Below are 25,217 nucleotides of genomic sequence, written 5' to 3'. Positions count from 1 at the left end.
TGCACTTCAGATTATCCCTCCACAACATTTTCATTGCGCTGCACTTTTTAATTCTTACGGTGCTCTTTTAATTATAAGTTGACTCGTTGCTTGGGAACATTGATGCACCCATGAGCTTTTTCAAGACTATAGTCCGTTTGCACGCTTAAAGATGATTTATTTAATAAATTAATACATCTATATAGTGCAGACCAGATCTAATGGTTGACAGAGTGCTTCACAAAACCGAGCAACTGGACAACCAACTGTGACAGGAAAATATACAATACAGCAAGTGAAAACACAATATTTGCATGTGGGTTGAATAACTAGTAAATAACCCGTATACATACTTCATACTTGTCGAGATTTGTGCTCACTTGGAAAATTCTTTATGTATTTCGTTATAAGTATAAACTGAATAAGTCCGAGAAATCTCAGTCCAACCTGAAGCAGACTACTCAGGAGACACGGACCGGACAATTTCATGCGACAAAAAATTGATTTAAGGTATCCCTGCATGGTGTAGAGTAACTATTTTCAACTACTCAAGGCTAGCCATTAGACTGGGCCTGGTCTGCTTGGCATCAGCAGAAATCTGTTATATGAGGAGGAATACATTAAATTATCTAATTAAATGCGCACATCGGTGAATCCTTCACCTTTTCTGTAGAATATTGTATTCTTCACAAGATTTAACAGGGTTGGATTGTTACCTAGTGAAAGATCATTTCTGCATCAACTTTTGATTTCTGAAAACATTAATTCTGTCGCATGTGTGTTATGAATACTTGCAAAATCTAGTTACTCATCAAGGGAGAAAACGGAGTCGCTCACAAGCTACATCTAGAGTTCTCGTGCATTAGTATCTTTCATAGATGCACATGATTGAATTATTCCTCATTGTCAGGCTCTGACCCATAAGTTGGAAATGTTAAATGATTAAGAAACTAATTTATGGATGACTGTACCTCGCCACTCCTGAACTGATGATGTACCCTGATTATTCTGCGCTTGGAGCTGCAATGTATGTGTGAATGTTTGAGTAAATGATTGTAAGTATGTTTAATATGAGCGTCAGAAGACTTTACACTCTTTAGGAAAGCGCACTGTCTGGCATCTGTTTTATTAAGTGAATGGTAACCATGGTGCTTGAGTCCCATTCTCTTATTCACATAGATACCTCTGTGTCCTGCTGTTCATCGTTCCACCGCGGGTTCAGATGGCCAACCCGGGAGCTGAGATTGGTTGAGATGGCATAGCGTGGCTCTGCATCACACTGGGAGATGCCGTTGTCAATGGCATCAATCTCCTCCACAAAATTCTCATACATCTGGGAGGAAAAATAACATGTGAATCACAATGTATCAAGGAAACCATAAGCACTCAAAGACCTGAGACGGCCATATGTAAACACATGAAAGGGTCAGAAGACCAAAGCCATAACATGTCAGAGAGGACACCACATCACTGAGGAAGATAAAATGCTAGTTGTTGGTGCACACAGTAATAGCCAACTAACTTACAGTACAGCTCTCAAAGTAACCATTATGTTATATTCACTGCTGGTTTGTCAAATGGTAAATTTAGTGATACCACCAGAAGATAAGTCCTATAATTGAGCACATACCACCAAGACCCCATGCCCTTCCAATGGATTCCAGTTAAAAAAAACTCCAAGCCACGAGGTATCCCCTCACTCATCCTTTGCTCTAGCACTTCTGGAACTTCACTTCTTCCAAAAGGGGAGAGGAAAGGGGAATCTGTTGTAGATCTCTACATCATGTATTGGTTACTGAATTGAGTAAAAGTATACACCATCTTAAGCCACTCTAAAAGATCAAAATAGTAATTCCTCCAAATGCATAAGGCAAGGAAGCTAAGGCACCGTGAATATGAAAACTGCATAAACTCTGAAGAAAGATCAGTGGACACTCCCCGACCCCCCCCACCCCCAGCATTTTGTTGTCCTACCTTATTATACAGTACTGAGATCTGTGGATCTTCCTCCTTAGTACTCAGGATGTGGGCCAGAATCCGGGACCCAAAGTGCAAGTACACCAGGCCGGCACTGCTGAGTTTGGTCACCCAGGGTTTCTCAGGTTTCAGGCTGTTCATGGTCTCCACAAAAGACCTGTAAAAAGTAATGGGGGAGAAGGAATCAAAATAGAAACAGAAAGGGGATGTTCCTATTTGGACTGAGCAGAGTCGTCAGACTACCTAATACAGCAAAAGAATTCAGTACATGTAATGCTTCATTGACATGGCCAAAAGTCCTGCGTATCATTACCCAGTATAATCAGTGCAGTAGTAAAATATGAATAGTAATTTCAACTTTGATAGAGAGTGCAGTAAATCTGCTTTGTCGTTGGCTCTGGAAACGTGTTCCCATCCTTTTTACTTGTGGCATAATGAATGTCGGCCACAATACTTAAAATGCCATTTTAGAAGATAAATTACGAAACAATCTTATTAAAAGCATTGAGCACACGCCATTTAAGAAAATCAAAAATATACTTGACTCATAGTCACCCAAATATATTACTTTGTGGGGCTGGATAGAACCATCAAAATGATGGTTGCTCCTCATACTTGTTTTAGGGAAGTTTGTGCGCCCTCTCTCTACAAACATCTGCAAATCATTGAACAAACTGGTCTCCAATTTTACCTGGAGAGCTGAGGAACAGGAATTAGATTAGGCCTCGCACGGGGAAATAGATTGTAGTTTCTCAGTTAGTGTTCAGCGTGATGCAACTAATTAACATGCTAAGAACGCCCCTATGGCATAAGACACCCTTTTCGTTATATTCCGTCATATATTTTATAATCATTTCCTCTGCTCTCCTTGTAAATAGGCTAGCGTCGGTCAGCAGGACCGGCGCCATTTTGTTTAGCCAACTCGTAGCACTGTCTGTAAAAACCTCCATGTCTCTGCCGTTTCGCATCTCCCCGTTCTCATGAGAAATAGCTAGACACATGTAGCAAGCAGCTGCTTCTGCTTTTGGGCCCCGTCAAGGTTGTAGGAGGGGGCCGGCCAGATAAGCACATTCTTGCAAGCGCTGTGCGGACTCTCACCGAAACTAGCAGAAGGGAGTCAACCGGCGTGACCTTGCTATACTGAGCTCAGATAGACGCTTTGTGTGCCATATATGGGCATATCCCTTGCCACTTTCTTGTACCAACTTGTACTTTTCCATCTTGGGTAACGGTTGCAAATTGTGATAGTATATATGTGTTGACCTGACAATGTGCCAGCAGTCTCTCTGCGGTCCTCGGGGTGTGAGGTCCTTGGGAGCTCCTCTGGCAGAGTATTATTTGTTTAATAAACGCTTGAACTTTCTACACTGCCAATCGACTGATTATTGATGAATGATATTTGGTAATTGTAAGTATAATCCTTTAGGGGTTTGTAAATTTCGGTACTTCAGTTGGCGACTCCGCCGGGACTCCGCGTTGGGGGTCGTCCCTCCGTATCTGGAAAGTAAAGGGACATTAAGAGGGGTGCCCTCGGTCGGGGGGTGGACTGACCAAAGAAAAAGGGTTGCTCCGCTTTTCCGATCGGGAGAAGCCTCGGCTGCTAGTGGCCCCACGCCAGAGTCCTACGGGTGAAACCCGCAAGAACAGATCGATTGGCAGTGAAGAAATCTGCAACCGGACCCGAGTGCACCAGGTGAGTGTTTTGTCTCGTTTCATGTCGGATATCCTTCTGCATTTGATTTTGGAATTTGGTGGTCGTAGAAAGGGGGTCTGACGGGGCGGTAGTGAGACTGCACGGGCGGACGCCTCTATTTTGTATTTGATAGAGATATGACTAACACGCCTAAGTGTGAACTGGGAAACGTTCATACCTGGCCGGATCGCCCTCTGAAATGCTGATGGTCATGCTTGGGTAGCACTCGGACAGATCTGGAGCGGTGCTTGAAAAAGCGGGCTAAGCCAGCATAGTCCGGGAGGTGAACCAAGAAGGCCATTGGATGGTCGGTAGGTCGGTTTGTGGTTGTGAAAAACCTGTGTGGCTATCTCTAGGCAGCTCCTATGGTGAGGCTGTTTTGATCTTTGGTTCTTTTTGACTTTGGAATATACCAGTTCTCCACAGACGAGAGTCGACGGGCTCCGTCTTCTGATTTGGGCTAGCATTGGTTCATATTGGTTTGTCCTGTCTGTATTTCGATCTGTGTTCTGTTTTCGTTTATCTGTATTCCGGATGGTCATATGAATTTTTGGGTATGAATGAGTGATTGAATGAATAAATGAACATGGCCATGTATGTGTGAAAGTATTGTAAATAATAACTTGCCTTTTCCCTTCTACAGCTACAATTAGAACAGTAGTAAAACAATGCCGTGCTTCAGTAAATTATGCTTTGGCTGTACCAGCCCAAATAGTACTAGATTAGATGAAAGCCAGCCAGCCCCTCCGGAAGGTACTCCCAGCCATGACTTATACTGTAAGCACGGGATTGGATCCTTGGTGTTTAATCGTCTATGGTACAAGTACACCAAGAATAATGTAGGGCTGCAGTGGCCTTTAACAGGGTCCTTCGATGAGAAAAAGATCAATTATTTGCAGGAACGTCTGTTTGCAAAACGCAGCAGACAGTCCATGTTCGATACCCTGAGGACATGGCAGAAAGAGGCCACCCGCAGAAGAGTGAGGGCCGAGAAATTAGTAAAAATGAAGCAAGGACAGACCATTACTCAGAAAGCAATTGCGCATGACAAAAACCAGACCAATGCAGAACATTGAGTACCTAGATAGACAATTTCGGTTGGAGGTAGATAAGAGCTATGTTGTCCGTAAGGAAGCCGAAGATGAGATAGAGGATCTGCTGGACGTTCGCCCCCCTCCGCCATATGCTCCACAGCGGATATATCCAGCGGTGCCTCTTACGGCGCCCACAGCCCCTGTGGCGTCAGCTCAAGAGGGAGCCCAACCTCGGGCTCCCACCGATGTTCCGGGCACCGTTGCTTCCTCTGCTATGAACTTAGCCACCCTGCTCCCAGACACACGCCACCCCTTGGGGGTGGCGGGTGTCTCCCCAACGATACTACCCTTGTCTAGCCCCGTAGGAACTTCCCAGTCAGCCAGCACGACACCCGAGTGCAGGGGTCAGGCTCCGATTGGGGATCCAGAGGGCTCACATATTAGACGTTTATTTACGAGAGGGTCTGTAGGCTATGGAGAAAAAGAAGCAATAGCCGACCAAGCAGTTAGATGGATGTACAAAGACATATACACCTTAACCGACATATGGAGTACCATGAAAGATTTTGAGCCAGTAATGCAACAGACTGCCCTACAACACATGTCCCGATTTCTCATTGAAATCTGGGAACAATGTTTTGGAGAAAGGGGATTAGCCCCACAAATTCTGTATGACATTAAGGATCGCGCCCATAGATTCGAATTAAGCCCAGACGAAGTTTATAAGAATGTTGACACTTTGGTAGGCTATCGAGGCAGACTCATTTCGCGGTTCCCTGAATTGGGTTCCCAGTACCCCATGAGGGAGGTGCACCCCATTTATCATCCTGAGATAACTGAGCTGCGGAATGATCACAACGTAATAACACGGGCCGGAGTAGAAGCTAGGTTTCAGGAACAATGGGTGCATACGCCATGGAAACGAAGTGAAGTGTTGGCCTTAAAAGCCCAACTTCCGGACCCCCGAAAGAATCCCACTGCCTATTATAAGGAATTAACAGAGGCAGCGTCCTCCGCTGTCATGACTTTAGCAGATATTGAGTTGTTTTTCAGGTTGTTAGTTCCCGTAGATATATGGCGGCAAGTCCACGATACTCCCCACGCGGCCGAGTTGGGGGGCACCTCCGATGAGCTAAAAGCATGGGATCAAGACCGTAAGCCGGGGGATAAGCCGAGGGCTGAAATAATTGCCCTACCAGCAAAAATTATAGCCTATATGCATACCTTGATTCCTCCACGAAAGGTGGATTGGGATAAACTGACTGCTTGTAAGCAAAAGAAAGATTAAAGTGTCTCCGAATTCTTTACCAGATTCGAAGGAACTTTCATCGATTTTAGTGGTCAGGACCTCGCTAGCGAGGGGGGAATACGATTGTTTGTGAATAGATTCGTAACAAATCTGGTGCCTGAGATTTCAACCCGACTGCAAGCTGCTGAAAGCACGTGGACTACGTCCTCCCCTTCTATCATATTAAGCATGGCCCAGTATTACGAGCACAGGGAGAATGAGAGCAAGGATAAAGATGAAAAGAAGACTAAGGATCTTAAAACTCGAGTGTTGTTGCAGCAAGTTATGAGGGGTCGAGGCAGCGGGAGAGGCGCCAGAGGGCCCGGGTCCAGCGGGCCGGCCTCCCGAGGAGGAGGAGGAGGGGGGGGGTCAACCCTACCGATGGGGACCCAATCAGTGCGCATATTGCCGAGAAGAAGGCCATTGGAGAGATCAGTGTCCGCTGCTATTCGAGCAGAACGGAGCTGTTCGAGGAAGGGGTCGAGGACGAGGCGGCTCAGACCGCAGTGATATGCCCAGGGAAGGAGCTGTGCAGGGAGAACACGAGCGAAATCATTTCGATAAAGCACGAGGCACAGGTAGGCAGTACTACAATGAAGATTATGGTTACGAGGATCAGGATAAATTTGGAGATGTATAGGACAGCCAAGGACAGAGTGGGGGCCAAGTGTCGATACCGGTCAATCAGCAAGGACCCTATGTGACAGGGGAGTTGATGGGGACCACCGATAAGTTCTTGATTGACACAGGAGCAATGAATAGTTCGGTTGCTCGCTCGTTGGTCCCAGGGGCCGCTCTGTCCGGGCAAAATAACGTTTCAGTGGGATTTTCAGGAGTTCCTGTAATCAGCCCCATCTCTCAGCCTCTCCCCTTCACGATTGGCCCGTTCACTATGGACTCTCCATTCCCATTGACTTCCAGTTGTGGAGAGAATCTCTTGGGTTTGGATATGTTAAAGAGATTGAACGCGAAAATACATTGCTCTCCAGATGGTGTTTATTTGACCATTCAAAATCCCGATGTAAGTACGCGACAGTGTTTTGCTAAAAATGACCCATTGCCGTCTGAATTTGCGGGCATACCACCCAGTTTGTGGGCGACAGGAGATACGGATGTCGGTAAACTGGATATCCCTCCTGTCCGCATTACATTGAAACCCGGTGCTAAATTGCCCCGCATACCGCAATACAAGATCTCCCCAGCAGGAGAACGAGCTTTGCTTTCGACAATACAAGACTTGATTGATAAAGGGGTGGTTGAAGAAACTGCATCGAACATCTGTAATAGTCCTATCCTGCCTATTTTAAAGAAAGCCCCTGAGACAGGGACCCCTGACAATGTTGATGTCTATAATTTTGTGATCGATTTACGGAAGGTTAATAAAATAGTGGTGCCCCAATTCCCGGTGGTTTCGGACATCACTACAATCTTTACTATGATACCTCCCGCTGCTAAGTATTTCTCTGTCATCGATCTGAAGAATGCCTTCTTCAGTATCCCTATCCATCCTGATAGCAGGCAGGTCTTCGGATTCTCATTATCTGGCCGAAGCTTCAGATTTTGTTGCGCTCCTCAAGGTTATACCGAAAGTCCTAGCATCTACAGCCAAGCCCTTAAGGCGGTCTTGGATGACCTGTCCTTGCCAGATGGTAGTGTGCTCTTGCAGTACGTTGATGATTTACTAATAGCGTCTGACACTGAATAGGGTTGTAAAGAAGCCACGGTTAAGTTGTTACACCATCTGGCAGACAGAGGTAATAAGGTTTCCCTGTCCAAGTTCCAATATTGTCGACAGGAAGTGACCTACCTCGGCCACTTACTATCGAAGGAGGGTAGACGTCTATCACCTGAACGAGTTACTACCATTTCTAACATGCCTGTGCCTTGTACTCGGAAGTCCGTGCTTTCCTTGGCATTACCTCTTACTGTCGTCAATGGATCCCTAATTTTTCTCTTCTTGCTAAACCTTTGCTACACTTAACCACCAAAGATGTGCATGAACCCCTCCCTTGGACTGATGAATGTCAATCTGCTTTTTCTTCTTTGAAATCTGCTCTGTGTTCTTCTCCTGTCCTTGGCACTCCTGACTACCGTAAACCTTTTGTACTATATGTGCACGAGGTCGACGGTTGCTCGCTTTCAGTGTTGACACAGGGTTTTGGTGGTAAGCAAAGACCGTGTGCTTATTTTTCGGCCACATTGGATAACGTGGCCAGAGCACTTCCCAGTTGCCTGAGGGCCACAGCGGCTGTAGCGGTGGCCATCAGGCAATCAGAAGGGCTCGTTCTAAATTCTAATTTGACCGTGATGGTGCCGCATGCTGTGGACGCATTATTAAACAAAACAAAGACTCAGCATCTGACAAGCACGCGCCTCACGGGGTATGAATTGACTCTGTTCGCTCCACATGTGACCATTAAGCGTTGTGCCACATTGAATCCGGCTACACTGTTACCTCTCCCTTCGGGGGAACAGGCGAATGATGTTCATGATTGTATCTTCAGGACAGAAGAGGAAACGAAGGGAAGAATCGATCTCACAGACGTTACCTTATCTGAACCCCAAGGGGAATTGTATGTGGACGGTTCTTGTTTTAAATTAGCAGATGGCACAACGACAGCTGCATATGCAATTACCACTCTAAAAACAGTAGTTGAGACATTCCGAATACCCCATCGATCAGCCCAAGCTGCTGAGTTGATGGCTTTACTACGGGCCTGTGAGCTAAGTGAAGGATTAGAGGTCAACATATTCACGGACAGCCAATACGCCTTCGGTGTGGCCCATAGTTTTGGGAGGTTATGGAGGGAGCGGGGGTTTCTCACCTCACATGGTTAGAAGATACTGAATGGACCCTTGGTATTGCGATTACTTGCAGCATTGACTCTCCCCAAGAAAGTGGCAATTGTAAAATGCAGTGCACATAAAACAGTGGTGGATGAAGTGGGAGAGGGTAATGCTTTTGCAGATCAGGTAGCCAAACAAACAGCCCAGTCTATGGTGTCCTCTATGTATGTAAACTCCTCTGCGAGAGGGGTGGGGGGAGTCCGACTTGTTTAATAATACCATTGAAAGAGTACAAGGAATTCAGAAAGAAGCAACCTCAGTGGAGTTAGACAGATGGGAACAGGAGGTAGGAAGATTGGACAAGAATAACTGTTGGGTGGATTTGACAGACAAGCAGCGATGGTTGCTGCCCAATGCTATGGTACAGGCTGTCGTCACTATGGCCCACGGACCAGCTCATGTTGGAGCAAAAGGCATTTGTGCCTTGTTGGATCCAGTTTGGAATAACCCCAATATACAGAGAACAGTTGTACGTCTGGTCCAATCTTGCATGGTTTGTCTGCAGCATAACCCAGGGAAAGGAGAACCTGTTCTGAGTGGGAATTTTGCACCCCCGACATTGCCATTTGAGGTGCTTCAGATGGACTACATCCATATGGAGCGCGTCAATAACTTGAAATATGTACTAGTGGTGGAGTGCGCCTTCAGCAAATGGGTTGAGGCGTACCCTACGAAAGAAAATACTGCCCAAGCTACCGCAAAAGCCCTTATAAAGGAGTTCATCCCACGCTTCGGATTGCCTCGCTTGATATGGTCTGATAACGGCGGGCATTTCCATGGGGCCCTGGTACAATGTATATGCAATGGGCTCCAGATACAACAGAAATTCCATGCAGCCAGACACCCCCAGTCAAGCAGGACTAGTGGAAAAGTATAATGGGATATTGAAATTGAAGATGGCGAAAATCCAAGAGAGCACTGGTTTAAAATGGCCTGACACCCTCCCATTAGCTCTTATGTCCCTGCGGGTCACCCCCCATTCAAGCTCTGGCTTATCTCCCTACGAGATAGTCTTTGGGCGACCCGCTAGTGTGTGGGGCGTGCCTAGGCCGAGGTCGTTTACGGATGTTGAATACCCTATGTTGATCGATTACCTGTATACTTTGACAAAAGATCTTCGTTCTATTCATCAGCAGGTAGCATCTTTACTGCAACCCCTGCCAGAGGGCTCAGGACATCGCCTGGAACCCGGCCAGTGGGTACTGGTCAAGAAATACGATCGAGACTCCAGCTTGGCTCCGAGATGGTCTGAGCCACACCAGATCTTGTTGGCCACACGGACGGCAGTGAAAGTGGAGGGGAAACGACACTGGATTCATGTGTCGCACCTAAAAAGAGTTCCTCTTCCACTTCCCTATGACCAGCGACACCCTGAGGGAATCCTGATTCAGGAGGGCGAGAGAGCTGTTGCATTCGTTCCGTTCTCCGACGCTCGTGAAATTGGAGCTGAAGGAGAGATAGGGCTGGACGGGGCAGTCTCTGGAGAATCAGCAATCACCCCTGGCCCTGTCCATGTTTATTTGGTTGGCAGCAGTTCTGACGAAGGTGTTGTACCTTCCCCTTTGTTATTTCCGGATCAGGAAGTGCCCGGTCATGTCCATTACAACCTGCGGCCAAGAAAACATCACAGTACCTCAGATGACACTGTTAGGAGATAAGGAAAGACTCGGATAAAAGTAGGGTTTGCTAGTTTCTGATCTGTGGTACTGTGCGAGACACTGGACTTAACTAGTTGAGAGCTGGAACATTGATATTGTGCTCTGTTCAGAAAGAAAGACTCTGCTCTTGTCACTGGCCAGGTTGTTTGAGCTAAAACTCCTTTCAGAAGATCTGCATCGTGGGACGTCGTTGGATATGTACGCTGATTAAAACTCTGCCTGTGAGGCTTTGAAGGACACAGGGAGAAGAACCCTCTGGCAGGAAGGTTGTTCTAGCCCCATTTAGTTATTTTGGACTTTTAGCTAGGAATGTACCCTTTTGGTCGTCTTATAATTGAAGAAGAACTCCCTTTGGCTCCTAGGTATTTGCCTTTTTACGAACCAATGTTTTCCAGTTGGACCATGCGTGTGAAAATAGCCTTTGTAGTTACAATTACAGTGATTTTAGAAATCTTTATGGGGTTTTTTATATACTTAGAATATAAACAACCAATGCAATCAATGATGATGTCGACTGTTGCTCCCCCTGAGCATTTTATGTATACTTTAGCACCCCACAAAGAACAACATCGCCAGACCTATGTGAAAAATGTATTTGTAGAAATGCTGCACCAAATGCACAGCACCACCAACACTACTGACTGCTGGGTTTGTGGACTTCTGCCTTCTGTTGTACACAATCATGATCTGTTCCTCTCGTTACCTCTCTCCTATTTAGGGAGTTGTGAAGCTTGGTTCAAACTGTTTTCTGCCATGTACAATCATTATATAGAAAATTACAAGCAATTCGTTTACACTGAGAAAGACTATAACATGATTCTAGCGTACATTAGGGCACATCAGGGGTTTGACCCACAAGGCAATGGGGGGCGGGGATCCCTAGATCCTCAGGCTTGTATGAACAGGTATATGGAGGTTCGAAATAGTACTTGGTTGCAGGATGAACTCTATGATTTTAATCCATTTAATTCCACCCAATATTTCCAGCTTTTTGTTGATCGAAATGTTACAAGCGAACGCATTTGTACCCATTCCTATTCTGAATACGTCCTCTGATTTCTGTGTACAGGGAATGGGGCATGTACCAGTTGGTGACAGTGTTTGTAATTATACCTATCAGATGAATATCCTTAGCAGTCCTCCTTTGTTGACACCACCCAATGTGTATTTCGTATGTGGGGAAAATGCTTACACTTGGCTACCCCGTGGGTGGGCAGGGCACTGTTATCTGCCCTTCCTGTATCCGCCTGTATATATAGCACCGTCGAGAACACACCAGTTACACTCAACGAGAGCAGTACCCAATAGACAACGTAGGCAGCTCATAGCAACTGAAGTTGATCAGACCGACACCTCCCTGGAGCAGTTCACAGACTTCAGCAAAGGCTTGGTCCCATTCTGGGGACCGATTTTTAACAGCAGAGAAATAAGACGGTTATCTAGAATAGTAGAAAATGTCATTAACATCACTACTGATATTATGGCCAATCTAACGGTTGAGCTTCAGGCGACCAGACTCGTGGCGCTTCAGAACCGTATGGTTTTAGACGTTATTTTGGCCGATCGAGGAGGAGCATGCCGGGTGATCGGCAGCTCTTGCTGTGTTTACATTCCAGACTCCGCCCCTACTGTTCATTTGGCCATTCAGAAGCTCCATCGCATAGCAGCAGAGATGCATGTAGATAATGGGTCCTGGTCCCTGTCAGGGTGGTTCTGGGGTCTTCTGGGTACTTGGGGTTGGAAGGTATTGCTGATTTTGAGTGGAGCGGCAGGTGTCCTTTTTGTCTGCTGTATCTGTCTACAGTGCCGTCCTGCGTGCTGCTCATATTGTGCCTCTAGATTAACAGCGGCTGTCACCCCTTCAGCGACCCCCACCAAAGCTCAGATGCTCCAGCAGGAGGTCCGTGAACTTATGAGAATGAACGAAGATCTCTTTGACGATTAGTGACCTCTGTTATTAGCTTCATCACGCTAAAGTAGGGTTTGAGGAACAGGAATTAGATTAGGCCTCGCACGGGGAAATAGATTGTAGTTTCTCAGTTAGTGTTCAGCGTGATGCAACTAATTAACATGCTAAGAACGCCCCTATGGCATAATACACCCTTTTCGTTATATTCCATCATATATTTTATAATCATTTCCTCTGCTCTCCTTGTAAATAGGCTAGCGTCGGTCAGCAGGACCGGCGCCATTTTGTTTAGCCAACTCGTAGCACTGTCTGTAAAAACCTCCATGTCTCTGCCGTTTCGCATCTCCCCGTTCTCATGAGAAATAGCTAGACACATGTAGCAAGCAGCTGCTTCTGCTTTTGGGCCCCGTCAAGGTTGTAGGAGGGGGCCGGCCAGATAAGCACATTCTTGCAAGCGCTGTGCGGACTCTCACCGAAACTAGCAGAAGGGAGTCAACCGGCGTGACCTTGCTATACTGAGCTCAGATAGACGCTTTGTGTGCCATATATGGGCATATCCCTTGCCACTTTCTTGTACCAACTTGTACTTTTCCATCTTGGTAACGGTTGCAAATTGTGATAGTATATATGTGTTGACCTGACAATGTGCCAGCAGTCTCTCTGCGGTCCTTGGGGTTTGAGGTCCTTGGGAGCTCCTCTGGCAGAGTATTATTTGTTTAATAAACGCTTGAACTTTCTACACTGCCAATCGACGGATTATTGATGAATGATATTTGGTAATTGTAAGTATAATCCTTTAGGGGTTTGTAAATTTCAGTACTTCAGAGCCAAGAGGACTAGAATACCCCTAAACAAACTTAAATTGCGAGGTACTTTCTGAATTATCAAATAGCTTTCTTGGCCAGATGAGCCGCTTGGTGGCCGAACACAGATACCCGCACATTCACCACCTTCGAGTTGCAATGGAGGCTGACCTAGTCAATATTCTCCCCCTTTTAAATAGAGCAACATAAAAAACTGAAAGTACCACATTTCTTAATGATCATAAAAGACACAACTACAGTACTCAGAACCTTGGACAAAAGATCCCAAAACAAACTAAAGGGTTTAGAATTAGCATCACAATGATGATTCAACCCACAAATCACAATTGGATGCAGTCTTGTGGGCGAATTGGGCATCCTGTGGCATTATTCTCATCAAAGACCTTGGTATTCCTATGAAGTCTTTCGCAGAGCGAGTGGCGGCGCCCAAAGTCGAGTGGCGGCGCCCAGAGTCGAGTGGCGGCGCCCAGAGTCGAGTGGCGGCGCCCAGAGTCGAGTGGCGGCGCCCAGAGTCGAGTGGCGGCGCCCAGAGTCGAGTGGCGGCGCCCAGAGTCGAGTGGCGTGGATTAGACTTTCATATAGTGAAGTAGTGTTGAGTGGAACAGTGTCTTAGAGTGGAGTAGGAAACAGTATTGTAGAGTGGAGTATGCATGGTTTTGTACCACAAAGCAATTACAGGGAACAAATGTTCAACTGAAATGGCTGTTACATTTGCACAGACATACAGTTTTACTGGTACAGGCCTCAAGAAATCTACTTGCCAACTAGTTATGGAGAGTCAGATTTTATAATGGTGAGCTTTTTTTGGCCTACTGACCTGTTCTGGCAAGCTGACAAAGAGCAGGTGTTCTGTTTTTCTCACACAGTGAATGAGCAGTAAAGATGCCTTTACATCTTGTTTAAATCTGGTCAGATTTGCTCCAAGTTCAGAGACAGAGGTCATATGTCAATTTGTATCTTCGTACAATTAACGTTGGAGTCAGAGGAAGAAAAGTAGTGTATTTTGTACAGTGAACTGTCTGACAATCGTGCTGTACAAAGAGTGTGAATAAAAGGTGGTTAGTTTTTTTCCCTAACACACAACATTTAAATATCTAATAAGGGAACTGTACAAACATTTCAAATTATATTTCATGAGGTATGAAAGCACATTTCTGTAACTGTGATGAAAAACAAGATTTTAATAGGATGAAAACAAAATCAGAACACTTTGCTTAGTGATGTGCAAATAATTTCTACTGAATCACAATTTCCAAAGATTGCTTATACGCTGTATAGTTTTATCAGTAAATATGCGTTAGTGTGCACATTTGTTGCCATTTCAATAGAAAATATGCTATCTGTAAATTAAAGTGCAATAACCGATCATGCTAATATATTTATTAAAAGAGAATTTTTATACATGAACTGAGAAATATTCTTTCCCCGCCCTGATGGCAATGCTATTAGTGAGCTAAGAGTTAAGTCAGGGATCAAGTGTACCATATATGTGAGCTAAATGTGCATTATATATGGAGCAAACGTTTACTCTAGTAAATCAAACAAAAGATTTGTAAAGGTGAAATGTTGAACTCTCACATTAGAAGGTGCTCTCAAGATAATGAAGAAAAAAGGAAGTCTCTGTAAAATAAATATTGGTCTAGGATCACACAATTCAAGATCAATTTACAGGTCAAGTACATTACAGTTAGGTTGAGTAGATTATTCAAGTTACTAGACCTGCAGGTCTAGTAAACCGTTTACAATTTCTAGAGGCCTGTGATACACTATACAGTGCACAAACATCAATGTGTGGAAGTCACCTGGTGCATTGATTTGTTTTGATACTATTAAAATATTTGTTTAAATTGTGCTTCATTTGTGCTTTCCTAATCCGGATATATTCTGAAATATATGTACAGTTCATTTACAGGCATTTAGAGGTTGTTGAATTACAACAACATACTGGGCAGCCTAAAACAAATTAAGCCAGCAAAGAGAAAGCAAGCACATGTGAGCTACAAACCACAAAGCAAATGGGAGTCAATGAGCTGAATGCATTTTCAGGAAAACTTTCAGAATATCCCCAAGACGTCTTTCACAACCAAACAGCCGAGCCATCTGGTAGGCTTTGACCGAAAAAGGAAGAAAGGAAAGAAAATGACATAAAAGCAGCACAAAAAATGGAGGTCAGGGCTGGGAGACCGCACACAAAAGGAAGGCCGCACGACTGCACCAAAAAGGAGGCCGCACCAGACGTGAGTCCCTTGCTCACTTTGCCACTGGATTCAGGCAAGCCGGGCTGAAGACGGCTGGAATGCCAGAAACCGGTCCTCGGAAGATTGTTTCCGGTCCAGGGAAGACATGGCTGGGCAGTTCGGGCTGGACTGTTCCCATGAGGCACAGGGTCAGACTGATTTGCATATAGCCATGTCTGAACTGGGGTGGCAGAGTGGGCTAAAGAACGGTGATGGATTAAACCCAGATCTTTTGACTGGGTGTGAGTGTTTGATTGGTTCAGATGCTCCGTCCATTACCACCCCCTTTTGTACCGCACCAAAAAGGAGGCAACACGACTGCACCAAAAAGGGAGGCCGCGACCGCACACACAAAGGAGGGGCTGAGAAAATGAAAAAAGGTTAAAAGAAAGCAAAACAAAAAAGATTCGGGAGAGTGCTTAACAATACTAGAGTCATCATCACTGAATAGTCCCACCTCATAAAGAAGATCTGATGAGAGAGAATTCCCAATTCGGATTTAAAGAACATGAATAAAGAAATGTTTCTGCCTAGTGTGGAAATTCATATTAACAAATGCAGGTTTGGGGGATGGTCTGCGGGCATTTATGGATAGTGAACTCTAAATGCACATTTGAACAACCACATCCTTCTAAATATTGGGGTATATGCATGCTCCTTATATTTCCACAGTGGAACACTCGCAATTTTTCTCCTGCCAAGAGCCAGAATGGAAGCCCTACCAGTGCTAGCCTTGGAATAGGGGGCAGCCTCCAATCCTAGTACAGAAACAACTTTAATGAAAGACTGGAATACGGAGTAGTACTCAAGCAAAATGTTGTGATAATCAGGGCTTGAATAAAGAAAATGTGTGTAATTCCACAGAAATACATTTCTAGAATACTCAAAAATTCACTTGGCTGCTTCTATACAAAGAGGAAACCCTAGCAAGTAAGAAATGCGTTACCTGTAACTGCAGTTATCCAGTATTAGTGTCTTTCATAGATTCACATGCCTGAATCATTCCCCGTCGTCGAGACGGGAGCCTCCGGTATATAAAAAAGTAATGTCGTAGAGACATACATAGAAAAGAATAGGCCCAAAGGTCTCACCTTAATAGCCTATCCACGTCCTTTTGCAGGAAGGACCAAACAGAGCAGGCCCCAAGGGCCCCACCTTGGTGGCCTATCTGGGTCCTTTTGTAAAAAGGACCAAATAAAGTAAAACAGCCAATCAGCTACTACCTCCTTCTAGAACCTTCCTGCCAGGAGCCCAAGTCTCTCAGATTTTCGTACGCACCAAACTAGTTAGGCGTAAACTCAGTAGAGAGAAAGGTGAGCCCTGCCAGGGGAGGCGGGAGGGTGCATGTGAATCTATGAAAGACACTAATACTGGATAACTGCAGTTACAGGTAAGTAACGCATTTCTTATCCAGTATTTGGGTGTCTTTCATAGATTCACATGCCTGAATCAGAGTAGCGAGCAATACATTATGCACATTCTGTATGAATATCAGGTATGAGTATGTAGATAATACATATCACATGACTATAAAGCACAAAATGCAATGGCATATAAATACAGTAAGAGAATGTGCATACCAGTAAAGGATGGAGGGATGTAGTAGGGCTCACCTCACTGGAATAGATGGCGAAGCACTGCTCGGCCCACTGCTGCATCCTTCATCAGCTCAGTATCCAGGCAGTAGTGCCTGGTGAAGGTGTGCGGGGACTTCCATGTCGCCGCTCTGCAGATGTCCAATATCGGCACTCCAGCGAACAGCGCCGCGGACATGGCTCTAGTCGAATGAGCTTTGACTCGTGAGTCCAAAGGCCGTCCGGCCTTGTCGTGACAAAAGGTGATCGCAGAAGAGATCCATCTTGAGATACTCTGCTTTGTCAGAGGCATGCCCAGCCGTGGTCTACTAAAGGCAATAAAGAGCTGGGATGACTTTCGAAAGTGTTGTGTCTTATCGATGTAGAATTTAAGACATCTCTTTAGATCTAGAGAATGTAGAGTTCTTTCGGCTGCCGTGTTAGGATTCGGAAAGAATGATCTAAGCACCACTGGTTCGTTGAGATGGAAGTCCGAGGGGACTTTTGGAATGAAGCGAGGGTTAGTTCGCAGAATGACTCTCTCCTCCCTGAATTGTAGAAAAGGATCCTGGATGGATAGAGCCTGCAATTCACTGACCCTTCTGGCAGAGGTTAGCGCCAGGAGGAGGGCCGTTTTCCAAGAGAGGAACTTGATCTCTGCCTTATGGATGGGTTCGAAGGGATGCTTCATTAGTTGATGAAGAACCACATTGAGGTGCCACGATGGAGGAATTGGTCGTGGTCGTGGAAAGGACCTGAATAGGCCTTTTAGGAATTGTTTGATGAGTCTGTTCGCCCACAAAGATGGGCCCGTAGCCGTCCTTGTGAACCTTGAAATCGCCGCTAGATGCACTTTGATGGATGCATGTGCAAGGCCTGATTGCGCAAGATGCAACAAGTATGGCAGCAGCTGCTGCGGAGTGGCATGGAAGGGGTGCAAGCCATGATCCACACACCAGGAACAGAATCGCTTCCATTTTAGTGAGTAGGTTTTGTTAGTGCTGACAGCTCTAGCTTTCGCAAGGACATCTCTGCAATCCTGTGGGATGTTCAGGTGGCTGAATTCGCGGTATTCAGGAGCCAGGCTGACAACTTCAGAGAGCTCAGGTTCGGGTGGAGAACCTGCCCTTGGGACATCGTGATCAGGGCTGGAAACTGCTGCAGGCGAAGAGGGGGCCGGGCAGAGAGGCGATGAAGCTCCGTGAACCAGTGCTGCCTCGGCCAGGACGGAGCAATGAGGATCAGAGTGCAGGGTTCCGATTTCATCTTCCTGAGAACCCTGGGTCTCAGTGGAAATGGCGGAAAGGCGTACGCAAAGACGTTGCGCCATGCGATGGAAAATGCATTCCCGAGGGTTCCTGAGTGGTGATGCCTGCTTGCGAAGCTTGGGCATTTGGCGTTCTCTCTGGTGGCAAAGAGGTCTATGTTCGGGGTGCCCCACTCCTCGAAGATACGGTCCAGCACCTCCATGTCCAGTTCCCATTCGTGGGAAGGAGACCTCTCCCTGCTCAGTGCGTCCGCCAAGACGTTGTCCTTGCCCGGGACATACTCTGCTTTCAACGCTATTTCATGTTCCAGAAGCCAGTTCCAGATTCGTTGCGATTCTCGAGATAACGAGATCGAACGCGTCCCCCCCTGTTTGTTCAGGTAGTGCATCGCCGTGGTGTTGTCCGTTCTGACGAGCACTGGGGAGTGACGAATGCGTGGAAGAAACGCCTGTAGAGCCAGGAAGACCGCTCGTAACTCCAACAGATTGATATGGAGCTTGGTTTCCTGTGTCGTCCATTTGCCGTTGATCTGGAGTTCCTGGAGAACTGCTCCCCAACCTTCCAGGGACGCATCCGTAGTTATTACGTGTGGCTCTGCTGGGAGCAGGAACGGCAGACCCTTTGACAGATGGTGGAGTGATGTCCACCATTGCAAGTGGTTGATAATGGGTCGAGTGACTCGTATGCGGTCCTCAAAAGAGCCCGTGGCTTGGGTCCATTGCTTTGTCAGTGCCTCCTGAAGTGGACGCATTTTCAGGCGGCAGTGGGGAATGAGCAGTATGCATGAAGACATCATGCCAAGGAGGGACTTGAACGTGCGGACCGGAAGAGTCTTCCGCGAAGCTACTGCCTTGGCCAAGGAGATGAGTTTGATTTTTCTCTCCTGAGAGGGGAAAGCCTTGATACGCTCCGTGTCCAGAGTCGCTCCAAGGAACGTGATGACCTTGGTGGGTTCCAGAGTCGACTTTGCGGTGTTGAGGGTCAGTCCCAGGCGGTGGAAAATATTCAGACAGGCGCTGGAGGATGAGGCTGCGGCGGCCGCTGTTGGTGCCTTCACCAACCAGTCGTCCAGGTATGGAAACACCTGGTGGCCTTGCTGACGAAGAAATGCTGCCACGGGTGATAGGCATTTGGTAAATATCCTCGGGCCGATTTGAGGCCAAATGGAAGGACACGAAATTGGTAGTGCTGTCCTGCCACCGCAAACCTGAGGAACTTCCTGTGCCCCTTGAGAATAGGTATATGGTAGTAGGCGTCCTGAAGGTCTAAGGACGTCATGTAGTCCCCCTTCTCCAGAAGACCAAGGATTTCTTGCAGAGTCACCATACGAAACAATTGTTTCTTTAGGAACACGTTGAGTGCCCTGAGATCCAGGATTGGTCGCCACTTCTTTCCTTTTTGGTGGATTAGGAAGAAGTGAGAGTAGAAACCTTGTCCCTTGTGGGCCCGTGGAACTCTCTCTATCGCTCCCTTCTGCAGCATGGAAGCTATTTCCTGAAGAAGTAATCGTAGGTGCCTGTGTGAACGTTGGCACGGTGGTGTTGTTGGGGGAATAGAGGTGAATTCTAGTGAATGTCCAAATCGAATGAGTTGGAGTACCCACCGATCTGTTGTTATAGTTTGCCAATTTTGTAGGAAGTATTTCAGTTTCCCTCCAAGTCTTAAAGAATGTAGTGGTGGAGGGGCTAGCCGGGGAGACAAGTCATTGTCTGTTGCCAGCAGGTCGTTTTTGGCCCTTTCCTCGGTAATTGGATTTGCCGTAGGAAGACTGTCGTCCCTGTTGAGGTTGTCGCTGTTGAAATTGCGGCTTGGACTGTGAATATGAGTATAAAGACCGATTTTGATAGGAACCTTTGTACGCAGGTTGGCCTCTTCCCCTGTTGCCACGAAAGGACTGGGTCCGGAATTGTAGAGTACCCAGAGCCTTGGCGGTATCCGTGTCCTTTTTAATGGTGGTGAGGGCCGCGTCAATCTGTTCACCAAACAGGTGCTGGCCATCGCAAGGCATATCTAATATCCTGGTTTGCACCTCCTGGCGGAAAGTGGTGGCCTTGAGCCAACCCTGTCGCCTCAGGACTGCAGCACATGCCAGTTGCCGGAAACCAGTCATGGCGGCATCAATGGCACAATCGATGAGCTCTGAAGCAGAGGTCTGGCCTTCTAAGAGAAGTGAATGTGCTTCCTCTCTGAGATCTTCCGGTAGATTGGAAAGATAGGGTGCAATGTCCGCCCAGAGTTGGCGATTGTAACGGCCCAGTAGGGCAATTGAAATAGCTACTTTCACCGTCATGGCCGACGTGGTAGTGAAGCGTTTGCCAACGGCATCCAGTTTCCTGCCCTCCTTGTCAGGTGGCGTCGACAGAGGCGAGGCTGGATTTCGTGAGTTCTTCTGTGCCGCTTGAGTCACCACGGAATCTGCTTTGGGGTGACCTGTCAGGCATGCCGGTGCCGATGAGGTGGCCTTGTATTTCTTATCAAGCCTGGGCACCACCACCTGTATAGAAGCAGGAGTTTGCATGATTTGTTTGCCCTGCTTCCAGATATAGTCAATAATTGGGATTGACCTTGTGGTCTTCCTAGTGGGCTCCTTGAAGTCATAAAGGAAGCATTCAGTTTCCTGAGTTTCCATGGACATATGGAACCTCTTAGCAGCCCGCTCAATGATGTTGGGGAATCCACCGATGTCTGCAGGTGGAGACTCCGAGGTCTGTGGATCCGGAGAGGCTGGAGAATGTGCCACATAGTCCTGGTCTGCATCCGGGTCCGACTGGTCGTCATCGACTTCCCCTTCCTCCTGTTCCCTCTCCTCTTCGCCAGATGAGGGAGCGTCCTGAATTGGTACCTGTGTCCTTTCAATGACCAGGAGAGTTGGTCTATGGCGAGATGAAGGAGCTGGCGCCTGTGCAGCTGGAAGTGCGGGCGCAGAGGGTTTCTCCGGGAACCTTTCCTTATAATCCTTTATGAGGAATTGTAGGTCCGAGACGATGGATGCGGGGAGACACACCATAGGAGTAACCTGTGTCTGGGATGGAGGTTGGACCTGTTGTTGTAGAAGGTCTTCCTCCTCTTCCGGCTCCTCGTCTGTGGTTTGGCACTTTAGTACTAGGTCTGATGGACTAGTAGCCTGCGTAAAGGAGTCATCGTCCGACTCCTGACCTTGTAGTAGACAGGCCGGAGGTAGTTGTTGTATCCTACCGGGCGATGTCTGAAGTGGCGTAATCGGCCGTTTAGTAATTTTCACCGTGACATGGCTCACTTGCGGTGGAAAGGTATCCATGGCGTGGGATAGGAGTGCAGACTCCTTCCAGGGACCTGTAGACGTCGACGCTGGAGTCGACGGTGTCGTGGCAGGCATTTTCGTCGACGGTAATTTACTCGTCGTCGACGGTGGTTGCGACGACGGTGTCTTCATCGACGTCATTTTCGTCGACGGTAAGGTCCCCACCGTCGACGGTGTACTCGTCGTCGACTGCTTTCCCACCGTCGACGGGATGATCCTCGTCGACGAGGTAGACTTCGTCGACGGCGTTGTTTTAGTCGACGGCGTAGTCGTCGTCGGTGTCTTCGAGGAGGGTCTCGTCGTCGATATCTTCGTTGTCGATGGAGTGACTGGGATGGTCGACGGCGTAGGTCTACTCGCCGACGATGAAGGCGTCATCCTCGTCGTCGAGGAGGAAGCCGACGATGCCGTCGTCGTAGACACTGTCGTCGTCGACGTCGAGACACTTTTCTGCGCTGAATGTACCATCGACGCTGTCGTCGTCGTCGGGACCAGCGGCTGCTTCCTGGGGACAGGAAGGTCCTTGACAGACACAGATGTCTTGCCCTCTGAGGACTTTTTAGAAGTCTTCATAGGAGGGGTGTCTGTGGGGCTAGGGGAAGAAACCCTTGGCCTCTTCAAGGAAAAATGTGACGCTCCAGACACACTCTCACCTTCGGACACCAAGTCATCAGACTTGGTCTTGAGCCTGTTGAGCCACAGCAGAAGTCGACCTTCTCGGTCCTTGAGTGTCTTGTTGGAGAAGGTCCGACATATTTTGCAGTCCTTTGCCTGGTGGTGAGGGTAGAGGCAATATAAACATGTCTCATGTTTATCCTCAATATGAAGTCTTTTCTTGCTGCAGGAGGAACAAGCTCTGAAAAGACCCTTCTTCTGACTATCAGACATAACTGTAGAAGACAATTAAATTTGTTTTTTGAAGAAAAAAGAGAAATTCCTGAGGAGAACTCAGGTGGAGACTCCCTAGCACAACGTGCGGTAGAAAATCTGAGAGACTTGGGCTCCTGGCAGGAAAGTTCTAGAAGGAGGTAGTAGCCGATTGGCTGTTTTACTTTATTTGGTCCTTTTTACAAAAGGACCCAGATAGGCCACCAAGGTGGGACCCTTGGGGCCTGCTCTGTTTGGTCCTTCCTGCAAAAGGACGTGGATAGGCTACTAAGGTGAGACCTTTGGGCCTATTCTTTTCTATGTATGTCTCTAGGACATTACTTTTTTATATACCGGAGGCTCCCGTCTCGACGACGGGGAATGATTCAGGCATGTGAATCTATGAAAGACCCCAAATACTGGATAACAAACATAAGCTGTATCAGTTTGATAACCAGGCTGAGTAAAAAACTCACGAGCTTCCTAAAGAAAAGTTACTTCACATGTGGTCTAGGGCAGTGGTTTCCAAACTGGGGTCCCTGGATCTCTAAGGGTCCATGACACATTCCCAGGGGGTCCCCAGGCAACAGTTGTAAAAGCACTGCAAAGTTCCTTGTATAATCAGCAGTTTTCAAAGCAACAATAAAAGCGTCAAGATAACTCCGGTGATTAATGTACCTGCTGCACAGAGAAATTTGAGTTTTGTCTATTGGCAGCCTTGACTCCTCTAAGGAAGCGCAGAGGTTTAATATGCCTGCTGCAAAGAGCATGTACCATGCATTTAAAAAAAATATATATTTCAATGTGCATAGCTCAGTGGGTTACAGCTTTTGTCACAGAGCTTCTGTTATTACTATGCAGTTCATAAGTTACAAGCGTAAACTAGCACAGTGACCTATGAACTGCCATCAAAGAGCTGCATTCAAACTGCATGGTACAAGGTAGTAAGTTATGTTTTCTCTCAGTCTTTCATTATCCGGATGCTGCTAATAAAGGTTTATTTGGGTAGAAATAAATTTGTATTATTGACATCAATGCTAACCACTGGTATGTTCTGAATCCTGAGTGTGTGCTTCTCCAGACAAGCACTCTTAAGAAAATGCCTACAGGTATAGATTACATAAATCCCACACCTTGAAGACCCCTTGGCCTTATGCAACTTTTTCTCTACACTGATTTGCACATGAATGATTCATTGTCTCTGCCATACACTGCTTTGAGAGATGCTATGAAACAAATGCAATACGTGTGACAGAGGAGCTATGGAGAGATAAGAAGCACTGTTGGAGGGTGATAATGAGGGAATCATTGAGGAGTCCCAACAAAATATCGTTGTATCCTGCTACACAGTAAGGTCAACATTTACTATGCTTTAAAAGCTAATGCAATTCAATATATGATGACAATGGGACATATGTGAAATGGTGGGGGTGGGGGGGGAGGGGCAGGACAGCCGCCCGAACCTCTGTAGTGGTCCGGCTCACTCGCTACACTTGGTACGCACAGTGGAGGCACTGTTCTGACAACATTTGCCAGGGCTGCCTTGGGTTTCCAGTATGGCCCTGGCAGAAGCAGGAGCCTGATACCGCAAAATAAAAGCAAACATTTAACAGTTAGTCGCCGAAGTACAGCACCAACCTTCCCATTAAAATCTTTAGATTTTTTCACATCTTTTCAATATAAAATATTCAAATCTTTAGCTATTAGAATATTTGTTTGGTATGCACTTGTTTGTGTATTTTTCACGGACTTCTGTTTTGTTTGAAATTTAAATAGTACAAATTGCTTGGGGATCCCCGGCTTCCAGTAGTGACTTATTGGGGGTCCTCAGGAGTCAAAAGTTTGGGAATCACTGGTCTAGGAAGTTGTATTCAGATTTTTCAAGTTTGGGTTTTTGCAACAATACCTCCTAAATTAACACTATCAATAAGGGACTAACATAGAACAATAGTTCAAATTGTTACTGCACCATTTCTGGAAGAAAAAGATCGAATTGATGGTAGTCAGAGCACTTTATGGGACATTCTAAAGGCTGTCATCGGAGGCCACACAATAGCTACAACAGTGAACGGAAATAAGGCACGTGGCCAAAAAAATAAAAATAAAGTAAAACTAGAAAAGGTGGTCCTCCAATTAGAAAATATACAGATACTCTCAGGGTCACCTTGAGTATGGAGACCACAAAAAATCATACATGCACAATTGTGTCTTCTGGGCCCTGGCAGAAAGGAGTAAGCTCTGCTCCAGTTGAAACATACCCATTATATGGGGGAAAGGCAGGGTTTAGGGAAATAAAACAGGTAAACATTTAGCACATAAACAGAGAGCTAAAATCAGCAGGGACAGATTAGAGTACCCAACTTATACTAAGGGGGATAAAATAGTACGGGTGAAGCATTTAGCAAAAGAAATCTGGCGAATTGGGGAGAAGAGCACACCCTACCTATTGGAGGCCAAATTTCCCAAAGTGAGAAAATCCAAAACAGTGCACCTGGAGAAACAGATTAATGTTTAGGAAATTATTTCAGATATAGCGAATTTAAAACCTAATAAGGCCTCAGGGCTGGATGGATATTCCCCTTTATTTTATAAAACATTTTCAGTCTAGCTGACCAACCAGTATAATTCCTTCATAGACAGCGGAACACTTACACCCTTAATGCTTAACCTCATCCATGCTGGTGACGAGCTCAGCTCGTCATGGAGTACAGTTGAGCTCCACTCATGACGAGCTGAGCTCGTCACGGCCGTTGGAACGTTCGCACGCGGGGCTAATTTCCCT

At 46.4% G+C, this 25,217-nt stretch overlaps 1 protein-coding gene across 1 annotated transcript in view; it reads right to left on the bottom strand.

Moving 5' to 3' along the window:
* The window catches only part of MYG1 (MYG1 exonuclease), a 151,220-nt gene that overhangs the window by 44,138 nt on the left and 81,865 nt on the right, over positions 1-25,217 (bottom strand). Inside the window, exons 3-4 of the mRNA XM_078687613.1 lie at positions 1,954-2,113; positions 1,163-1,312 (exon numbers count right to left, since the gene is read on the bottom strand). Of these exons, the coding sequence (XP_078543739.1) occupies positions 1,163-1,312; positions 1,954-2,113 (310 nt within the window). The remainder of the gene's footprint in view (positions 1-1,162; positions 1,313-1,953; positions 2,114-25,217) is intronic.

This window comes from Lissotriton helveticus, chromosome 1_1 (assembly GCF_964261635.1).
Source record: "Lissotriton helveticus chromosome 1_1, aLisHel1.1, whole genome shotgun sequence".
In the NCBI taxonomy this organism is placed as follows: domain Eukaryota; kingdom Metazoa; phylum Chordata; class Amphibia; order Caudata; family Salamandridae; genus Lissotriton; species Lissotriton helveticus.
Note: the sequence above shows the minus strand (reverse complement) of the source record. Positions and strands in the feature narration are given on the sequence as shown.